This window comes from Squalius cephalus (assembly GCF_949319135.1).
Source record: "Squalius cephalus genome assembly, chromosome: 10".
Lineage (NCBI taxonomy): Eukaryota > Metazoa > Chordata > Actinopteri > Cypriniformes > Leuciscidae > Squalius > Squalius cephalus.
In genome coordinates, this window is record NC_137131.1 from 19,525,319 (window position 1) to 19,543,217 (window position 17,899).

The 17,899-nt window shown below is 39.2% G+C and overlaps 1 protein-coding gene across 1 annotated transcript in view; it reads right to left on the reverse strand.

Moving 5' to 3' along the window:
- The window catches only part of tgfbr3 (transforming growth factor, beta receptor III), a 115,587-nt gene that overhangs the window by 71,070 nt on the left and 26,618 nt on the right, over nt 1–17,899 (reverse strand). The window contains exon 3 of the mRNA XM_079883193.1: nt 468–655. Coding sequence (XP_079739319.1) covers nt 468–655 — 188 coding nt within the window. The remainder of the gene's footprint in view (nt 1–467; nt 656–17,899) is intronic.

Here is a 17,899-nt window from a genome sequence, read left to right on the forward strand (position 1 = left end):
ACTGGAAAAACTACACCAATCTGAAAATGCGCTACTGAAAAACAGTCATTACCCTTAGTGTCAACACTGCAGCTAAATATAGCATCAATGCATTTATAAGTTAATTGATTTAATAAATGAATGAATAAGTGTCACTAGTTAAGTTAGCCTGTATGCTAATAACATGTATCTATATAATAACAATGCAACTTTGTTATTTTGTGGTAACTGCTGTCACAAGAGATTGTTAATACTAAAACACTAACTTGACTGTAATTATGTTTGGGGTTTGTTCGATTCATATTTTTATTTACTAAGAGTACATTTGAGGTCATGCTGTTTTTTGATAGCATACATCCCTCTCATGTTCTTAATGCTTAATTATGACATAACTGAAATGAGCTAATCGATGCATATGAAACGGGCATAGTGCACATAAGGGTCCGTTGCAGCATTTGAGGCCTAGTAGTGAAGGAACCTTACTGTACCTCTGCTGGTTTATCTCTGGCTCCTTGTGCATTGCCTTTTCGTAGGTTGATGATGTGCACCTCTTGAGGAAGACTGGTGGTTCCTCGGCTAGCGCAGCCTGATAGGGCAGTAAAACTCTTTAACATGGCCTGAACCGGGTGACCCACCCCAACTGGCAAAAGTTCACAAGGGCTCCGAGACAATGGACCTGCAAATAATAGAAAACATGGCGTGAACACACATTCTAAATACACATTCTGCCTCATTATTCTGAAAACATGGTGTTTTACTAATGATACATTGTTTGACTGTTTACATTTTATCACTAGAACAGGCTTTTACATAGAACTCTGTAAAGTCACTTCAAATCCATGCCATAAGTATGCAGAAGATCAAAGCATCCCATATGGCTATGTTCAAGCCAGTTATAATAAAAACCCTTAGCAACAAATCTGCACAATTAAAAATGAAAGCAGTGTTTTCGTATTGCAGTTCTGTCATTGTTAAATGATGAGGGTCGACCATTATGCAACCATGTAAATAGACAAAACAGACAATAAATTAAGTACAGAGAAAATGGATTGTGTGGTACAACCATAAAAAAATTTAAGTTTGGGAAAAAAATTACAGTAATATCAGAATTTTGCACATTTCGGTACCTGCCCCAGCATAACAATGTGATTTTATTAAGCACAGTTGAGAACATGAGATTGTTTACAATAGGTTTACATATTCTACATCATAATAATTTATATATTATATACATAAACAAATTATAAATTAAATCCATATGGGTTTGTCATTCACGCTCTTTATGGTGGAATTTGGTTTGCACTGAATTTCGCTGCATTGTAAAAGGTAATACTAAAGGAAATATCAATTTGCTTACATGATATGCAGGTAAAATAATAATAATAATAATAATAATAATAATAAATAAAATTATACACATTATTAATGATTATTTATTTATAATGTATTTATTCATTTATATAGTTTTTAACCATTCATAAGTAATATATTTTATTTACTATTGCATTCTGATTAACATGTATACAAAATACAAAAATGCAATACTAAATAAAAAAATATATTATGTATAAATTAAAATAAAAACAACTTTTTTAATTATTTAGATTATTAATAATAGTAATAATAATAATAATAATAATAATAATAATAATACAAAATTATATATATATATCAATTAATTAATAAATAATGTGTATAATCATATATTGATTAATTATTATTATTATTATTATTATTCATCATAAAGATTATACACAAGCCACAAACGCACAAGCTGGCACACAGCATACTTCCTGCTCATTACCAAGACTCTTTCTATCCATCTGTCCTCTTTAATAGCCTCGACTCTCTCTACAGTTTTCTCTCTCTCTCTCTCTCTCTCCCTAAATGGGAAGATTTACCCTCTTAATCACTTTCACAAAGCAAAAAGGCTTCACACGTTAGTGCCCTCCTATGTCAGAGACTCCTTTAATTGGCCCACATTCGAGGAGGTCAGTGAGGCTCTTACCACAGAAACTAAGCAAGCAGTGATGTGTTTGTACCGTAGAATTGGAACGGACACACGCTCTGAGCCATGACCTTGAAACACAACAGAGAAAGAGATCATGGAATAATGAGGAGAAAAACAAGCACTGTGTGAAGATAACAGCACCTAATGATACTGTTCAGCCATCGGTGATGAATGTTAAACAGGACCCTCTTGGCAGCTACATTGAAATGATGGCGAAAGGTTCAAGGTGCAGTTCCGTTTCGAATGGTCACAAGACTTGTCTGGTCTAATTCACCGCAGGTCATTAGATCTCCATTTATGTTTAGGTTGTGCTTTAATAAGTTGAGCACCTTCCAGCTGAAGGTCAGCTTTAACAAGAGACATGCCAAATGGCAGTAAGATCACAAGGGAGGATGAATGAAGAATGTTTCTCTCGAGCTCAGATGGTAATCAGCTACCAAATCTAGTAGATGAAGGACCCATAAGGGTGTGTGTGTGTGTGTGTGTGTGTGTGTGTGTGTAGACAGAGGTCCCTACAGCTAGGCTTATGTCTCTCCTGCCAAGAGAAAGCGAAGGAGCATGGGATGATTGCATTTACCCTTTACCCATCAGCCGATAAAGCTCAGGACAACCTGGGCAGATGAGCAGACTCAGACAGTAAAGCCAGTGTGTCTCCAATGAGTCTCAAAGAAAAAAAAAAGATACAGTGGGGAAACTTTTCATTTGAATTCATTTCAACTGTGACACACAAAAACAATTCTGTTGATTGAATAATTTTTTTTTTTTTTTACGCAAATTAATCGCAGGTTTCTGTATGGCAATCAGCGTATCTTCGAATTTTTAATGCAATTTTACAGATATTGCAAGTGAAAAAAAAACAAAGCATTTTGTAATTTACAATGAAAAAAAAACATCAATTGACAATCCCACAATTCTGTTTGACACCACTCGATGGTTTTTAATTGAATAACTGTTTTCTTCTTAGTTTGTTCTTATAAGTTATGTACATTAGGGTTTTATGTTACATCTTATTTTATATAATAAGTAAATAAATAACTTATATAATAACTTCTTATTAATGTTTGTAATGTAATGTTTTTTTGTTTATGTGTATGACACTGTGCGCCATACCTCAGCTTGTGAAATTTTGAAGGTCAATCTGTAAAACTTCAAACGTTGCTACTGTATTTTTTACGGTAAAGTTCTGCTAACCACAGCTGCAAGGGGTTTTTTTTACCTTAAATGGAGGAGACGTCATAATCGATTTGTATGTCTAAACACATGCATACTATTAGAGCAAACCTTTTAACTTGTAAGAAGAATGCTCTTACATTCTTGCAAATGCATTACCTACTTTGACAGCACACAGTCTTGGATGCAGCATTTGTGAGTGGCTATAGCTGACTAGCCAAAATTAGATTTTGCAGATTTCATCAGAGACAGCCATTTTAGCAAGCAATATGCAGGAGAATGAGATTTCAGTTCAGAGTGGCAGAAGATAGCTAGATATTCATCTATAACCTGAATACTGAATCATCATACAGCAGTTGTTGCAATTGTTGTTGCAGCAGTGGGGAACTGCCCACTAACCCTGAATGTAGCCAATTATTCTTAGAGCTGACTGACTGATTTTTTAAAGAAATGGTCACTTTAATGCACACATTCCTCAATCACACTGAGTGACACATGTAAACGTATGAAGTCTTTTCCTGAGGAAGTAAGCTCCCGCGAGAGAGCTTGAGGTTAAGTCCTCTTGCAGGTCTGTCTTTCTTTCTCTGTCCACACCATGCACTCACATTTCAGCTTCAACACGACAAACACACAACCACACGCGATAATGATCAGAAAAACATTTGGAAACTATTACAGAGTGTGAGAGAGGGAGATAGAAAGATTCCTCTTTTCAAACTGTCTTATGTATGTCTTCAGGTAAAGTGTTATGCAAAGACTGATTTTAGTTGTTCATCCAAAAATGAAGATTTGGCGATATGTTGTGCTCTCTCATGTAGTTCCAAATCCGCATTACTTTCTTTCTTGCATACAATACAAATCGTACATTACCCGTAATGTGATTAAGGTGTTTACATGCCTGTTTGTTGTGATTAAAATCGGTGTACACCACATAGTTTATTGTGAATATGGTTACTACGATTATGTAGAATATCATAGTCACTCTTTTCCATATATTTTAAGTAAATGAAGACAGGGGCTCCATAATAACAAAAAGTACCACAAAAGAATCATAAAAATGGCCCACAGGACTTGTGCACTATATTCCAAGTCTTCAGAAATCTTCTTTTTTACTCAGTGTTCCACAGCATATTAGCTCTTATTAGTTTGGAATGATATTACATTATGTAGCCTAAATAATATCAGAATCAAGATATTTAGGTGACTTCCTATATACACTGCCATTGCAATTTGGGGTCAGTCAGTTTAAGGACATAACTAATCAAAAGTGAAAATAAAGAATTTATAATGTTTATTTCACATGGATATAGTTATTTTGTTCTTTTTGTACATTTTACTGTATATTTTTTGATCAATTAAATGCAGCCGGCGAGCATAGACTTCTTTCAAAAACATAAAAAAAATCTTACAGACCTTTTGAACAGTAAGGTATTTGTAGTGATGACAGAAACGCTTGCATTCAAGGCTTGAATGACCTCTGAATTTCAATGGGGGTTTTTTTCTACAGGCTTGATCAATCTCACGCAGCCCTTGACTTAATCTCGTAAGTGCGCAAGGAAACTGCACTTTGATGTGCTCTAATAAAACAGCCCTTTTTGGGAAAACACGTAGATTTAAAATCACAGATAAAGAGGTTAACAGTCACTTGTGTGACTTCAATACTCCATCCTCCTCCACTACCTCCCTCTTCCTCCCAGCGGAACAGAGTTTGTTGCCTGTCTAACCGACGGCATCACGCCTTCGTCCCTCACCAAAGGCTGAGATCACTCAAACTCACTTTTTCCTTCACAGAGTGAACAGAGGAATAACAAGCACCAGCCAGCCAGAGTCTGGAAGACGGCCAAAAGATTACAGCTCTTATTGGGCAGCCATGTTGTTTCTTTATTTAACTGCTTAGGGAAAAGGGCCTACAAGACAAAGTGCTTCAGGGAAAGAAAATACGGATGATTTGGAGAATAATAGAGGGAAGCCGAGCATTTGTTGTGTGATTCTCCAACAAAAATGGAATTGAAATCAGGGGCCATAATCAAAAATGTGTTCCCATGAAGAAAAAAATGAACCTGAATGCTTTCAATACATTCATTTTGTATAGTGTATATTTCAAGAGAGATATTTATTTTAAAAATAGGTCTTCTGTGGGAGAGTTTTATTCTAAGTTGATGAGGTAAGATTATTCTTCCAAATTATCTGGAAAAACACTACATTTTTGGAGGAATATAAAACATAAAATATAATTAAATGGGTGGTATAATGCCCTTTTCACAAGATGTAAAATAAGTCTCTGATGTCCCCAGAGTGTGTATGTGAAGTTTTAGCTCAAAATACCCCACATATATTTTTATATAGCATGTTAAAATTGTCACTTTTTGAGGGTGAGCAAAAACGCACCATTCTGTGTCTGTTCCTTTAAAAGCAAATAAGCTGCTGCTCCCAGTATAGGGGGCGGAGCTTCAACAGCTTGCACTCACACAGACATGTACTGAACATTTCAAAAACTTTTAGCCTTTTATGTTCAAACCAGAGTCAGACAAAGATGGAGAGACTTAAGAAGAAGTGACAACATATAGAAGCAACAGGACATTTCTGAATGGTTAGTTGATGAATTTATGTAGCTTATGTGTAGTTATCTTCTAGTCATTGGTTAGTATATTCTGTCTTGATAATCGATAAATCGTGTTACGTGGGCAGGGTTTATGTAATTCTAGGGTTGGTGATGTCACTAACCCGGGAGGAAGCTCATTGTAGTCCCTACCAGCCGTTTGTTGTAGTCCTTAAAAAGCAATTTTTTAAAAAGCAAATACCTCCCTTTGCTTTGAACTTTGGGCATTGTAACTTTGCAGATGTTGTTTATGCTCAAACTGCAACATTACACTCTAACTAAAGTTAGAAAAGTGAAATCATAATCAACCACCCCTTTAATATGTGCCATCCTTGGTTTCCTGTTGAGCTTTGGGAGACAAAAAGAAGCATTTAGTCCAATACAAGACCAATAATAGTTATTAAAACATTTCATTACATTCTCTTAATGGGCCAAATGGACTGTCCTCTCACATCTAGAAAGACAACCAAAGCTGTCTGAGGCTCCCAGCATATTAGAATGATTTCTAAGACACTGAAGACTGGAGTAATAGCTTATTTCCAATTTTAACAATATTTCACAACATTACTGCTTCAAATGCAGCCTTGATGAACACCTACAACAGACACAAGCTGTGCGACGCGACAAAAGCAAATAGAACCCATTATAATCAGTGATGCTGTCTACAATGGATGCAGCGCGACACAACAACATTTCCGACAGTAAACTGACGCCCCGTTCTATTTCTGATATACTCCACGTGCTTGCGCTACTTCTAAAACCAAGGACAAATGGATTTGCAATGATTGCTGTCGCATCCATGGACAGCTTCTAGCTGTTGCAGCACAACAAAAGCTGTGTCCAGTGTAGACACAGTGTAAGAGACAAAAATTATCGGCTCGTCCATTAATAAGACATGGCTATCGCGTCTCGGAGTGGGTGTTGATTTCTTCAGTTCAAAATAATGAAATAACTAAGTTTTTATGAAATGTAGTGGAGTAAAAAGTGCAATGTTATGCTTTGAAACATAGTAAAGTCAATGTAAAAGTCTCACCGAAAAATTTACTTATTTACAATAGCGGAGATACTTTGTTACTGTGCACAACAGCTCAAATCATGCTAATTATCATGCTAATTGCTAAATTTAAAAAAAAGAATAATAAAAAAGTTGCACAAATGTGCAACTGTATTGGCTCTGTTAACTTGAAGGCAGGACATTTATTGCTCAAGTTGCTTTCGATTTCTTGTACCCCTTGTACTGTTTCTGGTCATAATTTATTGGTTTATGAAAGCTAAAATTGAAGTCTTTCCACCCCTCCTAGTTGAGAATGACTGTTCTACATATCTCCATGTTTTTTCCCCTTTGTCTGTGTGTCTGTGCTCCCTCTTTGAGCGAGCAGAGGTCAAACTGGTCCTATCTGGCAGCTGTTAGGGTCTGTGGCTGTCTGCTAGCTCCAGGCTGGACGCCCACAGAAATACAAGAATAAGAGACACCGTTGTTCAGTTTAGCAGGCCTAAAGGCTTGAAAAGAAGCCCAGCACTCTCGCACCTTAAAGAGCTCAGCTTCAAATCCCAACACTTCAGATACACCTCTGATCTTTCTTCTAATGTCGTATTCTACCAGCTCTGCACTTTCATCCTTGGTTCCTCAAAAGACTTCTTCTTTACGCTCATGGAGGTTTCGTTGCCTTGTGTCACCTCTTTGAGGGGCTTTAGGTCTGACACCCTGTAAAGCTACTTTGTAATAATGTCTATGTGTCCAAAAAGTGCTAAATAAGTAAACATTTTAAGTTGTTATATCATGAAATATATATACATGTATTATCCTTGATCTTCAGAAATAAAAGTTAATTGTACTATGAAAACATTATCAAACTTTGAGAGCTCAAAACTCCCTCCCCAGTCCCAAACGACCATAGAGAAAATTAGGGGTGGGCGACACGATTAACTGGTAAAAATTTGTCCATCAATTTTAATGACTTGAATGACTGGAAATCATAATTTTGCTGATGATAACTCCCCAAAAATATAACAATATTTCTAAATAAATAATAAATGAAATTTACCTTAATATATTTGAAAAGCTTTTTTGAAAAGAAATATTAAGATGTGCACACTCATATGTATTCAAGGTGCAAGGTAAATATATAATTGCTAGATGCATGTGAACTTTTCTTATAAATAGTCTTAAAACATTTTTTATCATGAACACTCTTATTTGTCAATGACCCAATGGGAGCCATTAAAGGGGTCGTGGACTGGATTATTTTATTATTTTATAATATTTCCTGGGGTGCCCTTATAATGTTAGTATGATTTTAACATCAACAATTTTCATAATTTATAAATAAAAGGCATTTTTCCAAGCCTGATTTTAGCCTCTGATTTGAATGCTCTGTTTGAAGGGGCATGTCTGCTGTGAGACTTCGGTGTAAACGCCCACTGCTGTGATTGGCTGACATGTTTGCATATGAAATAGCTAGTATTACATGTGGAACTCTCTCTAAAACTTTGACTACGTTTTTACTATTACAGCTATCGAGATTAAGGAATCGTGATCATAATTATCTATTCCCATCACATGAAAGGTTGCAGTGATGAGCATTGAGCAGATGACAGACAGTCTGTTGATCGCGTATGAAAAGATCCTATCATTGCAACGCAATTTCGGCACTCTCACAAATGCTTTCACCAGAGGTGTAAAGTCCAGGGGTCACAAATCAAAAGTCCTGCCATATATTTATTCCACCCATGAACTCAGCCAGCTGATTTCACTAATTAGTTCTATCTCCTGGCTGAAAAATGGTGCTAATTAGCAAATCCAGGTGATTGGAACAATAGCTACTGAGGAGGACTTTTACTTTCTGAACCTGGACTTTACACCTCTGGCTTTCACCAACTAACAATGCAAACACGATGTAAACACAGTAAGAGCTTCATTGTGCTGTAGTACATTGTAACAGCATCATGATTTTGTGATGATTGATTTCAACAAGTTTTGGCAAGTGTCCAGGTAAATTCACGCTGTTTGATTGACAGCTTGGGCAATTGGAAAGGGAGCGTTCTTTGATTGCTTTCTTTATATAATTTAATCACAGTTTAAATAATATTATTTTCATCCTACTAAGAGAAACGACGTGAAGTTGATTGTTTAGTCACTGGCTTGATTTACTGATGCATAAACAGTATTGAACAATATTTTGAGATATAATCTGTCTGAACTTGAATAATTACATCAGAAATCACTGATCACAGATCAGGCATTAGAATAAACATGACTACTTACATGTTTGTGGTGTTGCTGGCAGATCCATATGGTAAAAGTCTGTTTGCAAAGCCTGCACCGAAATATACCAAATAATCCACAGTGAAATACACCGAATACAAACAAATAATACACTGCTGAGACATTCACATTGTTGGGGGAAAAAAACCCACTATGCTAGCATTAGGATCGTTTGGAAGGTAATGGTATTGATCCTGTATAGATCTTTTCTCGTTCTCATGTCACTGTTCACTAACGCTCCAGTTGGCGGGGCCAAAGCTGCCCTGTGACGTCACAAGTCTCCGCTTTTTAGATCCTGTCGTTTGCGGGCCTTGGTTTCAATAAAAGCAGTTTTTAGAATAACAAGAAAGTTTTGAGTTTTGAAACTAACAGGGTATTTTTATAGTATAACAAACTCTTAACTGTCAAAGGATCAAGGAACATTTGAATTCTCCCCTTTAACACCGTAAACAATATTTACTTTAAACAAATGTTTTTTCTAGCTCCAGATGAACTGTGTAATGTAAACACATACTGCGCTGCAAAAAAAAATAAAAAAATTGTGACAACCTGTCAAAGCCTCTGCTGCCTTGCAAAGAGAAATATGTGACTAACACCCACATGCACCTGTTTCATTGATGCTCAGTGACAAACCCACATCACATCTGTAACCGGGTCTACACCATACAGTACATTTCTGACAAACACACACACAGCTCCCTGCCATTTACAGTAAATTCACTTCTATCTCCACCAGCATCATTATCTTGCTTACTTGCAAAAATATTGCATTTGCACCTCTGAACAGAGAAACCACACACACACACACACACATCCTGTCACAAATTCTGAGGTGGGGAAATACAAACAGTGTCCGAACTCACACTTGCAAATTAAATGACCTGAATGGCAGGTTGTGGGTAAAACCGAGAGAAAAGAAAAAAAAAGAAAAAAAAAATCCCACACTGTTCTGTACAAATGAGACGATACAGCAGAAAATAGACATGATAGCGCAGTAGAGTGTGTACTAAAGTAAGAGTGTAAGAGTGTGTCCACACAAGCAGTGCACGTGTATGCCGCCCCCGTTGAGCTCATTCAGTGAGAAGCGCCAATGCATGACTTTCCGGAGCTTTACGTGGGATCATGTGTTTGAGCTTCCATACTGTACAACACAGAAACAATTCAGAGTGCTCACTGAGAGTGAAAAAGTGAAAGATGTGAAAAGAAGAACCCCTGCATCTGATGAGGCCCAAAAACCTTTTTGCTGCTCTTGAGAGCTTTACACCAAAATGAAAGCTCTGTCATCTTTTTCTTTCTCATGTCGTTCCAAACCTGACTTACTTTCTTCAGTGGAACACAAAAGGAGCAATTCTGTAGATTGTGCTGGTTGCTCTTTTCCAAGCAATTACAATGAATGGGTACTGAAGATTTCAAGCTTCAAAAGGGGGTAAAAATATTATAAAAGTAGTCCATAAGTGCATATAAGTCTTCTAATGTAATTTTGTGTGAGGAATAGACCAAAGTGTAAAGGAATAGCTCATTTGAATTGAAAATTCACTCACCCTCATGTAGTTCCAAACCTGTACTTTTTTCTTCTGCGGAATACAATATAAGATATTTTGAAGAATGTCAGGGTCCAAACAACATTGGACCCCACTCACTTTAATTGTTTTGGTAAGAAAGCATTTTTGAAAATATCTTATTTGTGTTCCAGAGTAGAAAGATAGTTATACATAGTGTTGGGAATCGAAAATCGATTCTAATTCTGGATTTGGATACTTAAGGTCAGGAATCGGATACTTGTTATAAATTAAACTTCAATTCCGCCTCTAATTCTGAATAGTGCGCGATACTGAAGTTCTCTTCCCCATCTTTTTGCACTTGAATGGACAAATACACACAAAAATATGTTAAAATATCCTCGCAAACACAGTTGGCTCTGTCTTAAGTGAACGTAAAGTTTATGTCTTAAGTTGACAAAGAACGCATAGCAGTATATTGGATCCTTGCAGCTCTTAAAGTGACAGCAGCCTAATAGCCCTGCAGCTATCTCTACTCAATCAATCTAATTTGTGAATGAATCAATTTCAGACCATGAACTCAATAAAGTGATTCTTTGAAAAGATTTAACTCAAAAGAAGTAGTTTTTCAGTAATTAACTACATTCAATTTCAATTCTAAGCAATAACACAAAGTGACTGATAGTAGAGCGCACAATAGCCCAGACAACTCTTTTATGGTGCTTTTGCATCATTTTTGAAGCTTTAAAGTTTTTAAATTTATTGTAATTTGGCAGAAATGAGCAACTAGCTCAGTCTTCAAAGTTTCTCCATTTTGTGTTCCACAAAAGAAACTCGGAGTTTCAATGCATGGGGGAGTAAATTAAGACTTTTAATTTTTAGGTGAAGTAGAAGCAGAAAATAGAGAGGGACTCTGGCACTTCACTCTCACTTCACTTTTAATTCACCACAGTTTGCTTTTATGTCCTCGGATCTTCTGAGAATTATTGTTGCTTTCACGCAGATTAAATCTTCAGGGTAAAATAACAGAGAGTTATCTCAAACCGCAGATACTCAAAGTAGTTTTTGAGCATTATTGAATTTAGAGAGTGAGTGAAACATGGTTAAGGTCACATGGAGAGGCAGGAAATGCTCGAGTAGAAATTCAAAACAAGAACATTTCTGGCATTGAGGGTACTCAAATTACTTCTAAAGTGCCCACTTAAAATGAAGCTAGAAACTTCCAAGAAAAATTCTTGATTCATAGACACTTTTGGTAAAAGGCCAAGGGCCTGGATTTGGGCACAGGAAGTGATGTCACTCCCTCATTGCCAACAAAACCAAATCTGATACAGCTTTTCTAAAGAGAAGCAAACAAACCCTCTAACTCAACATACACACCACTACAATGTACTTTTCATTCTCATTGTACCTGGATGTGAAATTCAAAAAAAAACAAAAAAAAAAAGAAAGAAAAAAAAAAACAATATATGTTCAGATGTGTTCTTGGACATATTATGAATGATTCTGTGCACATTATTTAAAAAAAAAATTAACTACATATTTTGTCAGCCATCTTATATTAATAATCATGTTATTACTATGTAACTATTATGTAACAACTATGTAATAACTAGTCTTCTAAATATCCACCTGTATTTTTCAGCCGGTCAATTTTTTACAATCCAATCAATTTACAATAGATAACACCAATTCCCACCCTACATGTATTCTCATCCTTTTCCACTTCAAAATCATTAAATTAATAAAGTAAAATTGTCATGATTCTGCACTCGTGTCCATGATTTTCTTTAGTCTTGAGGCAGAATCATGACAGACCCGTGTTTTGTGTGCAAGCACATGGCCTTTTGTTTGTGCCATGTGCTTGTGTTGTCTCGTTCTCTTGCCCCGCCCCCTTGTTATCTCATCTTGTAATTATTAGATTGTTGCTTTCACCTGTGTTCCTGATTAGTTTGATCCCTATTTAATCCCCTTGTGTTTGCTGTCCTGTGTCGGTACATTGTCTATCCTTGTCTGATACCCCCGTGAGTTACCTGAAGAAAGTCTTGTCTAGTTAGAAGTTTTTGATCCTGTCTTTATTGTCTAAGTTTATCGTCTGAGTGTTAGTCTAGTGTTTTCTGTCTTTGTAGTTCATTCTGCCTTGTTTCACCCCCTCGTGGGTTTTGTTTTCCCCTTTTGCCTATAATAAATCGTGTTTAGTGTACTTTGTCTGCGCCTGGGTTCTCCTTCCTCATCATCATAACAGAATGTACCGACCAGCATTGAACCCAGCAGACAGTGTGTCTCTTCTCAAGTGGCAGTCGGAGCTCCGGGAACAATGGTGGTTGTCCTCTCCACCTTCTGCCAAGCTTCCTGTGATCCCAGAGGGTCGCGTCCTGGCCGTTATTGCCCTTGGTGATAAGGCTAGTTCCACTTCTTCTCCTGAGGCCTCTTCTGTTCCCATTGTTCTCCGTGGTAAACGAGGGAGACGAGTTTCCTGGGATTCCCCGTCTGAGTCTTCCTCGACCGAGTCAGCGCTGCCCGAGAACGCCATCCCTGCTCCTGTTACGATTCCAGCTGAACATCTCCAACTGGTCGCTAGCCCAGCTACAGATTCGGCTTCGCGTTCAAGGAGAAAGAAGAGGAGAAAGGGAGCCTCTCGCTCTTCATCTCTAGCTGTCCCAAGCGCTGTTCCAGAGCCCGCTCCTGCAAGCGCTGTTCCAGAGCCCGCTCCTGCAAGCGCTGTTCCAGAGCCCGCTCCTGCAAGCGCTGTTCCAGAGCCCGCTCCTGCAAGCGCTGTTCCAGAGCCCGCTCCTGCAAGCGCTGTTCCAGAGCCCGCTCCTGCAAGCGCTGTTCCAGAGCCCGCTCCTGCAAGCGCTGTTCCAGAGCCCGCTCCTGCAAGCGCTGTTCCAGAGCCCGCCACTGCAAGCGCTGTTCCAGAGCCCGCCACTGCAAGCGCTGTTCCAGAGCCCGCCACTGCAAGCGCTGTTCCAGAGCCCGCCACTGCAAACGCTGTTCCCGAGCCCGCAGTCGTGTGTGCTGTAGAGAGAGCAGCGGCCGATTCAGCTGCTGAAGCTGTCTTGCGGTCGGTTTCTGCTTCTCAGAAGATGCCTGTCCTCGTTGTTGCCGATGCATTGTCTCAATACTTAAAACGTCTTGTCCAAATCCTTGAAGTCCCCGCCATGTCTTGTCCTGAGTCTGTGAGCGCCGTACCCCAGTCTGCTGCAGCCAGTGTTGGTCTGAGGCCAGCCACTCAGAGCGCTGTTCCTAAGTCAGCCACCGCTTGCACTGTTCCTGCTAATGTGTCCAGTCCTGTCCCAGCAGATGTGTCCAGTCCTGTCCCAGCAGATGTGTCCAGTCCTGTCCCAGCAGATGTGTCCAGTCCTGTCCCAGCAGATGTGTCCAGTCCTGTCCCAGCAGATGTGTCCAGTCCTGTCCCAGCTGACAGGAGGATGTCTGTGTCCAGCCCTGTCCCAACTGACTGGAGGATGTCTGTGTCCAGCCCTGTCCCAACTAATTTGTCCAGCCCTGTCCCAGCTAATGTGTCCAGCCCCGTACCAGCTGTCACCCGACCTCTGTTTGTTTCCCCGGACACCCCTGTCACCACTTCACCCCGGTCTGTTTCTCCTAAGACTGCTCCTCGTGTGTCCCCACCCAAACCTGCCCGGACCCGTTGCCCGCAGCCCACACCCTCATCCCGAAGACCCAAGACCCCTGACCCGCCTGTTCACCCTGGACTGCCCCCCAAGGACTTTGTGTTTCCCCCCAGTCCTCCCATCCACCCTGGACATTCCCCCATGAACTCTGTGTTGTCTCCACCTCCTCTGCCTTGTCTGTTGTTTTTGATTTTTCACCCCAACCCTGCAATTGTTTATTCATGTTTGCCGTTGTTAGTATTTGTCATGTTTTGTTGGTTCGTGTCTATGTCTCAGTCCGTCTTGTCCCGCGTTTGATGTTCCCTTGAGGAGCGTCTGGAAGCCGCTCCTTGAGGGAGGGGTTCTGTCATGATTCTGCACTCGTGTCCGTGATTTTCTTTAGTCTTGAGGCAGAATCATGACAGACCCGTGTTTTGTGTGCAAGCACATGGCCTTTTGTTTGTGCCATGTGCTTGTGTTGTCTCGTTCTCTTGCCCCGCCCCCTTGTTATCTCATCTTGTAATTATTAGATTGTTGCTTTCACCTGTGTTCCTGATTAGTTTGATCCCTATTTAATCCCCTTGTGTTTGCTGTCCTGTGTCGGTACATTGTCTATCCTTGTCTGATACCCCCGTGAGTTACCTGAAGAAAGTCTTGTCTAGTTAGAAGTTTTTGATCCTGTCTTTATTGTCTAAGTTTATCGTCTGAGTGTTAGTCTAGTGTTTTCTGTCTTTGTAGTTCATTCTGCCTTGTTTCACCCCCTCGTGGGTTTTGTTTTCCCCTTTTGCCTATAATAAATCGTGTTTAGTGTACTTTGTCTGCGCCTGGGTTCTCCTTCCTCATCATCATAACAAAAATGTGATGCGATCTGGGAAAACCCATCGGATGTCGCACTGGTACGTTTTCAGTACGGTCTAAAAATAGGTTGAATGTTGTTGTTTTTTTTTGTCAAAATTGGGTTTTCAGTAAATTATTATTCTATAACATCTTGTCTATCATCTCTAAATATATCTTGGCAAAATTCACTAGTTTAGTGCAGAAAAATAGCGCTTTATAGTGGCAAGCTGAAAAGACTGTCTTTCTCTTTAAGAACACGCATGGCGGAGGTGCAAAACAAAAACATATTCGCCCATAGCTCTCCTTCTCTTAACACTACAAAGACAGTTCACCTAGCAAAATAAACCACATACCATCTAGAATAAAGGTATATCAATGCGCATTTCCCACTAGTCCTGTGTAAATTACAACGGTACGCAAGGGTTTTTTGGGGGGGGGGTTTTATCCAACGTTATTGTGAGATGCGGAGCACAAGAGAACAACGGAGTCTGAAGTAGCTGCTCGCTTAAAAGATCTTGCTCACCTCTCAATCGTCCAATTTCAAAACTGTTTTCACAGGATGAATTTTGAGTTAGTAAGCTTTCGAATGATCTATGATGATAGCTAAAATATGTGATATGAAAAAAAGGCAATAAAAAAAAGAGCGCCAATCGTCCCGCTAGCAGGACGTGACTGTTAATCAAACCTGTTTTTCTCAAAATTCTGTTTCTGAAAATCATAGCGATCAGCCGACTTGAGATAACCATAACTTTTGTTACCGACAAACGATGAAAGAAATAAAAACAGATTTGGAAATTGCTTGAAGCCAGCTTTAATATGGTATCGTAATAGATTAAATTTCACCATGTGATGGGTTTTCCCAGATCGCATCACAAATGGTTTATGAGCAACATTTAACATTAAATACATCATCAGTATTTCAGACACACCTTGAAGAGAAACAATGTTCCAACCATGCTGAGCTATGTTACATAACCTGAAACCTGATCATGTGCAGCAAAGCTATAACGAATATGTTTTTAATTAAACTAAACCACCGTAAGTCTAGTCTCATGACAGTAAATGGGAACAGAGGAGGATGTAGGCTCTGAGAGGTCACAGATTCAGCATGGTGGACTCTATCTACATAAACCATAAGGAAACAAATCTTTGTTCTCATATAGAATGAGGGATTAAGGCCAATCCTCAAAACATTCTGCCTCTTTGCTGCTCTATGAAATTCCCAGGCTCTATGAAGCACATTTAATGAACACAATATTCTCCCTACTTGTGTTTTTATCTGTAATCACTAGACCTATGCTACTTATCCTACTGTAACTCACTCCCATTCCAGCCAGAGGCCACAAATACAGGAAGCCAATGTACTCCTTAGGAGGGAATAGAGGGAGTTAAGTTATTCTGTCTGTGGATGAAATATGGTTTCACAGAATGCCATTGAGAAGCAACATGTAGGTGAAGAGAGGGGTAGAGAATATGGACGAAGACATGAAAAGGTAGTGGGAGGTAATTCTGCACGCTGTTAGCAGATGTCATAAACTTCAACATCAGTGTGATGTTAAACCAGCATCAAATGCCAGAAGCAGCTATTTTAACATTAAGTGTTTGGTTTTAAACAACTAAATTCTCAGTTACAGTTCTTTTTCGAAAACATGAGGGCATGAAAAACATTCATGTCTAGGAGAGTCGAGGGCTGATCAAGGTATGGCAATGACTTTGTCTCAAAACCTACTGATATGCTAAAGGCCTACATATGCATCTAGGGTCCAAAATAAAAAAATATATAATTTATGTTCCTTATAAAGTAACTGACCAACTGGCGAATAACCACTTTTTACTAACATTTGGCACTTGATGAGTGTTAATTTTGGAACCCTTTGGCGGCCATCTAGCATCCTGTAAAGGAACTGCAAGTGACAGATTTAAGACACACTTCACCGGCGACATTGGTAATAGTCACTTATGTAGCATATAAATAGAAAACATCTTTTGAACCCCACGCAACACTTGTTCACACTACACAACCAGGTTTCTTGTCATCTGTCATCGTCTTCATTGCAGTGCGCATTCTACACAACACAACACTGACAATGTGCACAAACTACAACACATTTGGTAAAGAGGCAGTCCCAACCAACAGCGGAAAATTTTCTCGCATAAATTCATGCAAGTGAATACGAGATATTTCCCTTTTTTACCATCTGCACTGTGATTGGCTGGATTATTTCCACCTTGTCACTGCATTGCACACACTACAAGATCACGAGGCGATAATATCAAACTGGTTTGAAAATATCACACCGTCTGTGACTGCTTGAGACAGGAGACTGCAACAAACACAGATTTGGCCGTGATCCGGAGCTTTGTCGCAGACCTTGGAAATCTGTCTGCGACAGCAAAATCCAGGCAAAAGTTGTGTAGTGTGAGCTTGCCTTGAACTAAATCCTTCAGAATGAGCAACCCTTTGTTCCATGTCCAAATATGTTACCAGGTGTATTTTTGTGTATGGATGAAGAGCTGTAAATCAGTGTCGGGGCAAAAGGTTCAGGGACAATCGTGGCATTGAACCTCAGATGTTAAAGCGCGTATCGATGGGGACACATCTTTCATTTCTCAGGCAGGAGGAGAGAGAGAGGAAGAGACAGCTCCGGGGTCAGAGTAAAATTCAGGCCACAGTTACTAGTCTAGAGAGACAAAGCTCACATAAGACTTTTCCTCCGTCCTGCTCTCATTTTGTCTCTCTCTCTCTCTCTCTCTCTATATCGGTACTCCTAAGGTAGGTATAAATCAATGGTCTTTGAAGTAAAACATGACATGACCATTTCTCAGAGGACAGGAGAAGAAAAGAGGAGAGGAAGACTTTCAACAAACAGGTCGACAGCTGCTCCATACAGACCTGCACATGTGTGTGCACGACCGGCTTTAATG